The sequence below is a fragment of the Anguilla rostrata genome, chromosome 13, assembly GCF_018555375.3.
Source record: "Anguilla rostrata isolate EN2019 chromosome 13, ASM1855537v3, whole genome shotgun sequence".
NCBI classification, from domain to species: domain Eukaryota; kingdom Metazoa; phylum Chordata; class Actinopteri; order Anguilliformes; family Anguillidae; genus Anguilla; species Anguilla rostrata.
In genome coordinates, this window is record NC_057945.1 from 8,561,523 (window position 1) to 8,574,945 (window position 13,423).

Genomic DNA, 13,423 nt, shown 5'->3' on the forward strand with positions numbered 1-13,423 from the left:
TTCTTCTCTCTAATTATCGTTTCTTTTTCCATCATGGTGTCTACCTGTTTCTGTTCTCAGCTCATATGAGATCACTACAGGCTCTTACGAATCTCATATCCATACCATACACTGGATCACTCCAATATCCTGTTAGAGGACTGGATCCTACTCAGGGTTTGTGCTGAACGCAGAACATCAGCGCAGTGCGTGAACACCTAAAGCACCTCCTTTTTGTCTTCTTTTCAGCCCCTCGTCCAAGGGCTTCCTCACTCGAGCCTTAAGCGTTTCACAGCTGAGGCGCGGATTCTGCTGCAACTGTCTGCATCGTACAGGAGAGAGGGAGAGAGTGGGGGAGATGGAGGGAGGGCGGGAGAGAGAGAGGAGAGCACAGGGAGGTAAAGCGAGGAAGGGGTGCAGCGAATGAGGTGGTGGAAAGAAAAAGAGGAGGGGGGGGAGGGAGAGAACGGTAGCCCATCCAACCAGAGAGGGAGGGGGAGAGAGAGAGAGAGAGAGAGAGAGGGAGAGGGAGGGCAGGAAAAGGAGGCTGGTGGATATTAGGCTCTGTTGCATCTCGAAGAATTCAGCCACAGGACAGGCATGATTTCTCCCGCGCGGCGTGGACTGCGGCGTCTCTGGCGGTCGGGTGCCTTTGTATCCGTGTCTGCGGCGAGGGAGCGCGTCTGCCGCTCTGCCTGAAGAGGGGGGAGGACCCGGGGGGGGGGAGAGACTCCACTAAAATAACGCCACCGGCTTTTTCCACTCGCTTACCTTTCTCCAGCGCTCCACCTTCGGACCGGCGTCGACTGCATCCCTTAAAAAAATAACAACGGATTCTTCATTCGTCACCTCTCTCGCTCTCGAAGGGACACGTGGACCGTGGGGTTTTTTTTTTCGTGTAATGGCCGCGTTATGATTTATTCATCCTGAGTGGCCGAGGCAGGATTGATCACCCGCCAGCGCGGAGCCCCCTCGCCATCGTTAAAAAAGCGGGAGAGGGGAGAGAGGAGAGGTGGAGCGCGTCTGTCCCCCTCGCACCTGCCACGTCTGCTCCCCGTCATCTTCCCCGACCGCGGGTCCGCACGCAGGAGGAATGATCTCTCCCTTCTCTCGCCGGTTCTGACTTCCCTCGTTTTTTTTTGTTGTTGGGGGAGCGCCTTTTCGATATCTACGTGCGGACGTACCTTTCACCTGTCCCTTCCTCCTCTCTCTCTTCCCTCTCTCCCCCTGTTCTCTTCTCCTCTCAGACTGCACCTGTCAAACCCCCTTTTAATTTCTGGCAGGGTGTTTAAAAAAAAAAAGGGGGGTTCGGTAGAGTCAAGGAAAAGCGTTTTCGCACGTATCGGCACGCACGTCGTAAAAAGGCAGAGGGGTGGGGGCGGGGGCGTGGTCTCGGCCGTACACCTGTCCGAATTTTTAAAAACGCGCCGGGACCGGCGTTCGCACGCGCGTCCACGCACGTGTCCGTACGCAGACGGTCTGCGTGCACAGCCCGGCGTCGATTGCAGGGCGAGAGAGGGTGTGTCTGCGAGCGCGGGGTCGCGGGTTTGAGATCTGTGGGGCGTGGTACGCATCATCACGACCGCGCCGGACGCCCGCCTGCTTTAAAATACGGAGGGGAGAGTTCTGAGGAAGGACTACTTTAACGCCTATCAGCTGGAGAGGTGAGAGAGCTTTCATTTGCTTTGCTCCGTGGCTGAAGACAGACGCTTTCACAAATGAGTCTGACTGAAGGATTAGAGGTGCACTCTACACTTTAGACAAAAAAAACAAGGTGAGAGACAGAAAGAGAGAGAGAGAGAGAGAGAGAACTGAAAATACATAACCATTCATCACATGTTCATCTAATAGAGAACAGCACATGTAACGCGACAGAAAATATAGGAGAAGAGAAGGCGTGAGATAATTATCACAATGTTGATATGAAATCAGGTGGCAGTTGTCCTCCTATCCAGACACGGGCGTGGTACTCAACAGGCTGACGGGCTGAAACCGGTCCTGTACACACGTTAACGACAGAAATGAAAAGGACCAGCTGAAACATAGAGGACAGATATAAACAGACGTCTTTAAACTGTAAAACACAGTATTTCAAAGTTCAGTCTGACAGCACCGAACAAGCAAGTATCAAACAAAGAATTAAAAGAGAATTAAAATAAATTAATTCATAGTTAATTGATTAACGTGTGACTAAAGCGTGACTAAATTTACCGAAGTGTGACTTGAACAGTGAAGTATCTGGATTCACAAAAGAGGCCTTTGGTTGTATGAAGACTTCAGAGAAGTGGTAATTGATTTGCATTAAAGTGGTTATGCTATTGTGCTGGGGATACCTACGGCACAAAAACAGGATTTGAATCCTTAAAACACCACAGAGGCTTGGCTAGACAGTAGGACGGATGGTCAGATCGGAGGTAAATGAAACAGCTGGTGCTATTTCACACTCAGCTGCTGTGTCCCGGTCAACCTGTTTGTGTGAAATACGCCCCACTGACCCATACAGCCCCACCGTGGCTAAATCTGCTTATTAAAACAAGCGGACTGTACAGAAGGACACTAGCCCACTGCCTGTGAGGGTGACACACGCATCGCTGGATAGCGCGGTGAACATTTGGCCGTGTTCAGTTATACACTGTTCTCTTCTCAAACTACTTTGTTAAAAAAAAAAAAAGAAACAGCCCACGGGATTGTGGGTATTATTCAGGCCTGACAGACAGGAAGGAAGGAATCGACACCTGAGGTTTAAAGGGTAAAATCGGGTGTTTACAGAGCACACTGATATCCAGTTATAGACATAGGAGCCAGGCACCTGTGAAATACAGCCTGGACTGTGTACTCTGAGGGAGGAGAGGATTAGCCCCCCTCCCCCCCCCCCAGGGGGCACTCCGGGAATCTCCTCGTAAACGTCAGATCCGCGGGAGAGAAGCGGAAGGATCTCGGGTGCGATAAAGCGCTTACTCACACTTCTGTGATCCGCAGGGCTTTGGACCTGGAGCCGAGCAGAGCTGTCAGAGAAAAATGATGTTTTAGACCAATAAAATAAAGGGGGCTGTTTTAGAGGGATAAAAAGGGAAAAAAGGGAGTTGGGAGATGAAGAGGACCAAAGCATGAGGAGAGGGATCCAGGCAGGAACAGAATTCTTTTCTTTCTCTCAAAAACGACGACTCACACAGCACAGATTCTGTAAGCTGTCAGGAACGAACTAAGCCTCCAGCAGTAAATGGAGACGCGGAGTGAGAGAGCACCTGTGGCAGGTACGTCTGCACCAACGCAGGTAGAATCAGAGCGCTGAGAACTGGAAATGACTGAGATGCCAGTCTATCAGAATATGTAAACAGACAACTGTTGATCAAGCGAGAGAGTTTGTCAAGTAGGTGACCAATAAAAGTTGAATTAAACACAATCAGAGAATTTAGCACAGCACCAGGAAAACACTTGAATACAACAGCAGACCAGAATGTAAAAAAAAACAGGAAATACATAAAGCACACATGCACAGAAAAAACAACATTACAGTAGTTCTGTTCATATTTTGAAGGGACCGTTCCCAGATGAACGTTATTGTAGCTGAGCTGTTAGTGTAAGCCGTGGTACTGAGTAGATTTTAGGTCTAAAAGCAGAAAGCTCCGTGAATATCTCTCTTACCTAATGCCTTGGAGAGAAGAGGAGAGCAGTAGGCTTGTGGCAGCGATCTTTGCTCATCTTTCCCTTACCTGACCACAGGTACCCCACCCCTCATCCGCCCCCCCCTCCCCTTTCCCCTGTCCCCCTCCCATGTGCACCTGACCATCACTGGACACCTGTGCACACGTAAAGATGAATTCACCTGCAAAAGCTGCTCATTCATTGAGCTATGACTTCTGCTAGCCTTCCTGAACAGGCCGAAGCCATTCTTTTTCGTGTCAGTCAGCGGAAAGTTCTCTGAAGCAGCAGAAAGCTTCACCTGAACTCCAATAGGAACAGAGAGAGGCGGTCGGAGAGAGCAGGAGGGCGACGATCGGCACCGCCATGCGCAACTCAGCGATCTTGCCGCCCGCTTTGGACGAGAGGGTTTTTCGTGCAAACGATCTGACTTCCCGCTTTAAAATTTGGGATTGCCGTCGGGTTCCGAGCCTCCCAGTCTGACTGAAGAGGAGGAGAGGGACTCGGAAGGAGTGGAAAGCTGCAGGAGGAAGCGCTCGCACCTGCGCCAGGGTCCATCCCTCCCAGCCAAAACAGGGACCCGCGCTGTCCCGTCTGAGGGGGCGGGATCAGTATTCCTCAACGCTGCCTGGGGTTCTGTCCCGTCTGAGGATCGGGATTGGCGCTTGCTCACCCCCTGCCTGGGGTTCTGTCCCGTCCGACAGGGGGCGGGACCGGCGCTCGCTCACCCCCCTGCCCAATAAAGTGACAGGGGGGAGTACAGGAAAGGGATTTGGCTGCTCTAGACTGCACTGGATCTCCGTCGCCATGGGGTGCAACATGTGCGTGGTGCAGAAACCGGAGGAGCAGTACAGGGTCATGTTCCAGGTGAGTCGCTGTGCCACGCCCTCTCTCCTCCTCTTCCTCTTCCGTCTCTCTTTCAGCAGCTGCGTCTCTCTTCCCTCGCTTTCTGCTCTTTCTTTCTGTGCCGTTTTTTTTTCTTCAGTCTGTCTGTCCTCGTCTCTGCTTGTCTTTTCTCTGTTCTGAGCTGTCCTGTAATTTGGCCTAATTGGGCATCTGTTGGTCCCTCAGCCCCGATTACAGCTTTGTCTAAACATTTATGAAACTGCTGGTGAGTACCACCCCGAGAACTGATGCTCTAAGTCACGATAAGAAATGCCCCTGTGCTTAAATGCTCCTGTGTTCAAATGCCCCGGTCTTAATATGCCCCGGTGTTTAAATGCCCCCATGTTTAAATGCCCCTGCGTTCAAATGCCCCTGTATTTAAATGCCCCTGTGCTTAAATGCCCCTGTGTAAATGCCCCACTGCTTAAATACCCCAAGTGTTTAAATGCCCCCGTGCTTAAATACCCCATGTGTTTAAATGCCACTGTGTTTAAATGCCCCTATATTTGAATGCCCCTGTGTTTAGCAATGGAAGCCTTGCGATGCTACAGAGCCACTGTTCCAAAAACGGCAGCTGACAGAGTTAGTGCCTATAGACTGATCACAGAGACAGGGCAAGGTGAAGGGAGAGATCAATCACACACACACACACACACACTCCTCCCTACATTGATTATAAACACCCACAGACACACATTTTCTCACACCCTACACCTTATGTGAATCTCGAAGCAGAAGGATCGACACAGTGAGAGAATGCTGTGTGTCTGTGCGCGTGTGTGTGTGTGTGTGCGTGTGTGAACAACAGAGGGGGAAGGAGGTGCAAGGTTGCCACGGTGACAGGTTTAGCAGCCAACAGTCAGTGAGAAATGGAACGCATTGAGAAATGGAAGTGTGTGTGTGTGTGTCTCACGCTGCCTGAGCAGGAACAGTGAGGTGCTCACATGATTATATGTCTTGAATGTGTGTGTAAAGACTAACTTACACCTCCTACAGTTTGAATTAGCATAACTGCTGTATGCAGCTCTAGGCTGATACAGGAGACTGAAAACCTGATGTATTACTTGTCAGCGGATGTTTACACAGACGCAAACCCCCACCTGTATCCTGTGCATTGGTGTGTGTATGTGTGTGTGTGTGTGTGTGTGTGTGTGTTTATAATCGGTGTAGGGAGGTGGGTGTGTGTGCTCTGAGTTGATGTGAGTGATGTTCAGAGTTGATGCGTGAAGTGCTGATCTATGTTGCGTGTACATTGCTGATCAGGGTTGTGTGGTCAGTGCTGATCGAGTTGGTGTGTTCAAGTGTGATGAGCGTGTGTTCAGTGTGATGAGGGTTGCGTGTTCAGTACTGATTAGGTACTGTACGTGCATCAGTGTTTAGTTTCGTGTCCATTGGGGTGTTCAGTGGTGATCAGGTTTGTGTGTTCAGTGCTGATCTGGGTTGTGTTTTCAGTGATGATCAATTGCGAATGGGTTGTGTTCAGTGCTATTCCAGATTGCTTTCGGGCTGATCCGGGTTGCTAGTCCAGTACTGATCGCGGTTGCGTGCTGAGTGTCGATTTGAGTTAGGTGTTGAAAGTTGATCGAGTTGGTGTGTTCAATGCTGATCATAGCCGTGTGTTCAGTGCTGATTACGGTTACATGTACAGTGCCAATCAGGTTTGCGTATTCCGTGTCCATTGGGGTGTTCAGTGGTGATCAGGATTGTGTGTTCAGTGCTGATTGGTTTCGCATGCTCAGTGATTAGTGAGATTGCATGTTCAGCGCGTAATGGGGTTAGGTGTTCAGTGCCTATTCAGATTGCTTATCGGGGCTGATCCGGGTTGCTAGTCCAGTACTGATCGCGGTTGCGTGCTGAGTGTCGATTTGAGTTAGGTGTTGAAAGTTGATCGAGTTTGTGTGTTCATTGCTGACCATGGCAACGTGTTCAGTGCTGCTTGGGGTTGCATGTTCAGTAATGATCAGGGTTTCGTCTTCAGTGCCGATTGGGCTTGCATGTTCAGTAATGATCAGGGTTTTGTGTTCAGTGCTGATTGGGGTTGCATGTTCAGTAATGATCAGGGTTTTGTGTTCAGTGCTGATTGGGGTTGCATGTTCTGTGCTGATCTGGAATTTGTGTTCAGTGCTGAGCTGGAATTTGTGTTCAGTGCTGATCTGGAATTTGTGTTCAGTGCTGAGCTGGATTTCGTCTTCAGTGCCGATTGGTCTATGATCTATGTTCATTGCCTATTGGGTTGCATTTTCAGTGCTGATCCAGATTGTGTGTTCAGTGCTGATCCAGATTCTGTGTTCAGTGCTGATCCAGATTCCGTGTTCAGTGCTGATCCAGATTGCGTGTTCAGTGCTGATCCAGATTGCGTGTTCAGTGCTGATCCAGATTGCGTGTTCAATGCTGATCTGGGTGGTTTGTTCAGTGTGACTGTCTGCACGGTCCAGGCTTCAGGAAGTATTTTCAGTTTTCAGTCCTGCATTGATGCTTTTTGGATGCAGAAAAGGAGCGAGGGATAGAGAAATAGAGCACAGAACAGTAGATGGAGGGATGAAGGGAGGGAGAAAGATGGGTGCTTTCTGTTGCTCGCCCTTAGATGACAGGAGTAATTGATTTCACTGCCTCAGTGAGCAGAATTGAACAGTGGGCCCCGTGGGACCAGCAGGGGAGGGGCACAAATGAAGAAAGTCCCTTCCATGGACTACAGGCTGGGGCTGCCATTTTGGTTTTAGATCAGAATTTTCATTCAGCATTTTTCTGTGAACCGACATATTCCTCATATGTTAATATTTCACAATTAGATACACTGCAGTTATACGACGTCCAGAGTTTTCTGTTTCATGTGTTTTCGTGCATGTTTGTGTGCATGTGTGTGTATTTGTGCATGTGCATGTGCGCACGCATGTGTGCTGTGGATATTGTGGATGCTAATGTTATTACAAACATTCAGGTGTATCAGCGATGTTTGGTAATGGTGTTAGGGTTGGCAGCAGCGCTGTTGTAAAGTTGAGTAGAATGCCTCTGGGCATTGCTAGTAGACTTCTGAAGTGATGCTCCCTCTAGAAACACTCATTCTGCACTCTGCTTCAGTGAAAAATGAACCAACACCAAACTCTGCCCCCCCCCCCCCCCCAGCCCAGTACTGCTGTTATGCTGGCCCTTCCTTCTCTGTTGTAGAGGAATGTGCTCCCTGGGGGGTCACCCCCGCCCCCTCATCCCCGTCCTCCCCGCCCCCCTCAACCCTCCTGGATTCCTGAACGCGGTGCTCCACTGCACATCGGTGCGAGGCTTAGCTTGCCACAATCAAAGCCAGTCAATCCCCCTCTCATCTTCAGGGGGGGATATCAAGGGCTGTCATTCTACGAAAAAATAAAGAAATAAATAAAAATAAAAACAGAAAACAGGGGGATTCTGCAGCCATTGTGCCCCTTTGTCATTTATATTTTTTCGGTTTCTGAGATCCAGGCCTAAAGGGGTGCTTGTGAAAGAGCGCACAGAATAGAGAGCGTAAGACTGAACGCGGGCATGCTAATTTAGTCCACACACCGTCTCCCATCAAGGAATGAACACCGTTTGCTTGCAAATGATTAAAAAAGAATTAATAGCCATCTCATAATTAATGTTTAAACAATGCATTTGATGTTTTTTCCAGCATAAATGCATAATAGATGCGGTGTAATTCTGGGGGATGACAGGGAATGCATAGCCGTGGATATTGCCCCCAAGTAAAATTCCTCAATCTGGCAACGTTGAGCCTCTCCATGGTGACACGTTTGCAAAGAGTCACTATTGTTGGATTTAATGGTGCCCAAGCCATGAGCGCCTGTCTATCCATATGGCTCCACCACACATTCAACACTCTCTGCCTCTCTTCCATATCTCTTAATCTGTCAATCATTTATATCTCCATCAGCCAATCTGCCTGTCTATTTATCTTCTTCCCTTCCCTTTACTTCTTTCTGCTTGAGCATGCACTGACAGAGAGAGAGAGAGAGAGAGAGAGAGAGAGAGAGAAGGCGAGAAGAGAGGGAGAGAGAGGAGATGTGGGCATGTGTGTGGAGTGGAATGTGTGTGGTAGGAGCTGTGTGGTGATTGGGTATAGCATGGATACAGTGGCTTCAGAGATCAGTGAAACTCTTTGCCTGGATGCTATGATAAGTGCTGTAGTCCGTGCTTGTGAGTGTGATGATGATAATGACTGTATATGCTGTTAATGGCCTATATCAGTGAGTCATGCTGTGAGGGACTGTAATGGCCCTGCGGTTGCTATGATACAGTGGCTGTAACAGATAATCCAGTGAAACTAACAGCCCTGAGTTGCTATGATACAGTGACTGTAACGGTCCTGGGGTTGCTATGATACAGTGAGTGTAAGAGATGATACAGTGACTGTAACAGCTCTGGGGTTGCTGTGATACAGTGGCTGTAACGGATGATACAGTGAATGTAACAGCTCTGGGGTTGCTATGTTACAGTGACTGTAACGGTCCTGGGGTTGCTATGATACAGTGACTGTAACGGTCCTGGGGTTGCTATGATACAGTGGCTGTAACGGATGATATAATGAATTTAATGGCACTGGGGTTGCTATGTTACAGTGACTGTAACGGTCCTAGGGTTGCTATGATACAGTGGCTGTAATGGACGATACAGTGAATGTAACAGCCCTGGGGTTGCTATGATACAGTGACTGTAACGGCCCTGGGGACACACACTGAGACTCTCCGACACTCACTGAGACACGCAAATATATGCACAGACACTGACACACACAAACACTGACATACTGACACACAAACACATATATGCGCATCAGGAATTGCAGACATCACCCTTCATTTGACAGGTTAAAAAAATGTTCCATTCTATCTGAAACAGATATATTACCCAGAATTACAAAATGGAAATGTGCAGTTGCAGTACATAGTAACATGGTGTCCCATCCCAGAAGCACTCATTAATAATGAATGTTGTCTTTTTAGCTGAGAAAGATGTTTTCTTTGTCTGTATATATATAATAGCCACACATTTGGCCACAGCCTGGGAATCACCCACACACTCACAATCCACAGCTCAGGTACAGAAACCTGCAGCATCTGTATGATTCAGCTTCTCCTCTTTTTTCTCCCACCCCCTCTTCTATCCTCTCTCTCTCTCTCTCTCTCTCTCTCTCTCTCTCTATGCTTGCTGGAGAATGTGTCTCAATGGGATGGTATTACCATGGCAACAGGAGTCATTAACCAAGACTGATGGGTTTTTTCTCACTAAAATACAGCCCAGCTACACACTGACACGCAGAGCAATGCATGTGCACACACACACATGCACACGCACAAACACACACACACACACGCACGCTCACACAGACACATGCACACACACACGCACGCACTTACATTCACTCACACACACATACACATGCTCACACACATACTCAAATACACACTCTCACACAGACACACACACACACACAGACACGCTCACACACACACTTGCCAGTTTTCTCGTTTACTTAGCCTGTCTTTATTAGGCCTTTAAGTGCTTGTCCAAGCCAAAGTCTATGTTTGCTGAGCGCTTGGTCTGAGGAACAGAGCACCTGTGCCTGTGCATCCCTTACACACGAGCCAGGGGCAGACCTCTTGTTCGCTTTCTCTCTCTCTTTCTCGCTCTTTCTTTCTTTCTCTATATTTTACATCTCTCTATCTCTCTTCCTCTCTCTCAGTTTATCTCTCTCCGTCTATCTCTTGCTTTCTTTCTCCCTCCCTCTGTCTCCCTTCATATTTTTCCATCTCTCTATCTCTCTTCCTCTCTCTCAATTTCTCTCTCTCTCCCTGTCTCTCTCCCTGTCTCTGTGATTGATGACTGGTGATTGATTGGGGTTCGGGGCTGATAGGGGCAGGAATGGGGGGTGTTTACGAGCTTAAGATTGAGTCACTGTCACTTCAGCAGTAATCAGAAAAGGATGGAGCGCAGAAGAGGCGTGATGAGCGAAGCAGTGAAAGAGTTAATGAGGGAGGCGGAGGAGAAGAGAAGAGGAAGGAGAGGGAAATATTGACGGATGATGACGGAATGAGTGCCACAGCCAGGTGTGATAATGCTGGCATGGAGCAGAAAAATAAAAAAAATTTTGTTCGTTTTTTTTCCAAAGTTTGCTGTTCTTACAACAGGCTCTCGGGAATAATTTAATTAGCGTTTGGAAACATAAAAACTAATTGCGATTGATATATTCTGGATAATATGCAACTGCAGCAAAGTCAGTGAAAGCATTTTAATGCTTTTACTGGATCTGCAGATCTGCAGTCGTTGCTAAAAAAAATAAATAAAAAATAAATGTAAAAAAAAAAACAGCCACAGTGGTCCCGTTAATGAATGAATTTTGCAGTGTTTCAGTATTTCAACCCAGCATCCCATAGAGAAGAAGCTCATATGAGAGAGCACCTGCGCTGTACTGCTCTCAGTACGAGCTCCCAGGGGAAACAGAGACAGAAACACACACAGGGCACTATGCCCATGACTGAGTAGATCGTGTAGCAAATATATACAGTGTTTCTGTATTTTTACTCACTTTCAATACACCATTTGTTTTATGTTGACTTGCTAATGTTGACTAAATCCCAAACAGTAGGCTAATTACTTGCATGTTATTTGGCACCAGTTTAGCTGAAACACACCTCTCTGCTATAGACAAAAGACTCCAAACCGTATATTTTGTTCATTTATTTTATGAATGAAAACACAAGGAGGAGATACTGTACATTAGTTCCCACCTCCGTTGTGCAGATCTTGTTATGTCTGAATTTATTTCAGGATGATGGGGATAATGCTATTTTTACTATTGCAAGCTGTTAGCATTTTGAGCTACCCAAACAATATGGGACATATTAGTATGCTAAGCAGTGCTCAAGCAAGCAAGCTATAATTGAATTACAGATGTGGGGGGTCCAGGAAGGCACTGGCGGCAGTGTGTGAGGGGGGGGGGGGTTGTAATTTCAGACATTAAAAAGAGAAACTTGGGGCTGCTGGGTAGCTCTGCTTGTAAAACCGCCGCTCGTGGCGCACGCCACGGTCTCAGATTCGAACCCGTGTCAGTGCCGACTGTGGCTGAGGTGTATCACTGGCTTTGCGTCCCTCAGGGACGGCGGGAGGGATACAGACAGTAGGGATATATCTCAACAAACACACATTTTCAGCGTACAAAAATGCCAAGTTACTCAGGCATACGAAGCACTGCCGATAAGTCATTAATTAAAACGTGAAATATGAGAATGTGGTCATTCAAAGTTTGTGTTACATGTAAGAGTGACATCTGCAATTCAGCTGTTACACTTGTAAAAAAAAAATTGTCAAAATGACTACTAACTTGGCGGATGGCATACCTGCCATCCCAATAGCATTTTTCAGTGCTCGAGCGGCTTCTCCTGGCCGTCCGGGCGTCCGTGGCCAGCTCTCTCTGCGTATCTCACGCGTATAAATGGGTCTCCTCCACCCCTGCCCTGTGCGTACGCGGCTCGCGGATGCAGTGTGAAAAGAAGCAGCTGGCTGGCAGGCGAGCGTTTCAGAGGAAAACAGAGGATTGCCTTCACTCTCCTCAGGATAGGAACACGCCGTATATGAAGATACTTGTACAAAGTTTGAGAATTGGACATTCCAAATTCAGGAGGCATTGGAGATGCCAAAAAACAAAGAAACTCAAAGAGAAGGGGCTTTGGACAGGCTTGTCTGAAAGGGCTAGTTGCACTACAAGATGATGAATTCATACAACTGCAAAGAGAACAAAATACAGTCTGCTTATTTTTTACTTTTGCCTCTCTGACAGACTCACACTGGAAAAGTGCTGATGACTCTACGTCTGACACATTCATTGCGTGTGTGATCAACCCGTGATTTATGGACTCCCACGAACAGTGCTATGTCCTATTTTCCTTTTGCGTTAAAATCCAAAAATACCATCCACTGCCACCACTAAGAAGCCATTTAAGAAGCAGTTGTGTAAACAGTTTCTATCAGGCTGGGTAGCTGTGGTCCTGGAGGACCAGTGCCAGTTACTCTGGCCCAAAATAATGTTTCACCAGCTCTGTTTACCAATGCCAGTTCATTGCCATATCAGAAACGCTTAAAGTTACATGTTTCAATGCATGGATGCAATGTGAGTCCTCAGCTCCCCTTCATTATTTCCAGAAACCTACCTGAAATGTGGGATCGCTTAAAGGATTGGTCGTTATAAGCATTAAGTCATTAATATACTAAGGTATTAGGCATCTTACAAATACCAGAAATCATGTGAACTAGCATGAAACAGTATTATGTGTGAACGTAGCAAGGAAACAGTATTTTTAATTAGTTTTGGACCCCTTGCCTTATAAATGGAAAAGATACGTTGTGTAGCTACTCTTGCTAAATGCACTTAAAGCACTGCCCCTTCTCAGGGTTGCCTGGCAACAGGTGCACTACAATTTTTTGTTTACCATTTCCCTCGTCTCACTGGCTGATACAAAATCAGAAACACAGTAAACCTCAGCCATAGTCACTGTAGTCATCACTGCTACTGGAAATATTCAAACGCTGCTATCATTAGCTATAGCTGGTGTGCGTCAAATGTCTACTTTGTTGACAAAAATGATGCTACGGGCTGTTGTCATGCAACTGATAGCATGATCAGCTGTTGTGCAACCAGGAGTAGAAACGGTCGTATTTTACAATAACGTATTTTATCACGTTGACAATGCAAGTGGTCCAAAGCTAACTAGACGTACTGTTTTTGGCTATATTGGCACGTCTTGATTACAGCATATACATATTAATGCAAGAAAATAGAAGTGTTCATTTAAGTTTGGCTTGTTGACAGTGTGTCATGCGATGATTCAGCTTAAATAGCTGTCAGGTGATGATTCCGATTCAATTCAATTCAATTTTTCAATTCAATTTATTT

At 47.2% G+C, this 13,423-nt stretch overlaps 1 protein-coding gene across 2 annotated transcripts in view; it reads left to right on the plus strand.

The window, feature by feature from the left end:
* Positions 1 to 480: 480 nt before the first annotated feature.
* LOC135237980 (PDZ domain-containing protein 4-like) overlaps positions 481 to 13,423 on the plus strand; it is a 36,624-nt gene continuing 23,681 nt past the window's right edge. For both annotated transcript variants that reach the window (XM_064305582.1, XM_064305583.1), the window contains exon 1: positions 481 to 4,488. In XM_064305582.1, the coding sequence (XP_064161652.1) occupies positions 4,429 to 4,488 (60 nt within the window). In that variant the 5' untranslated portion in view covers positions 481 to 4,428. The remainder of the gene's footprint in view (positions 4,489 to 13,423) is intronic.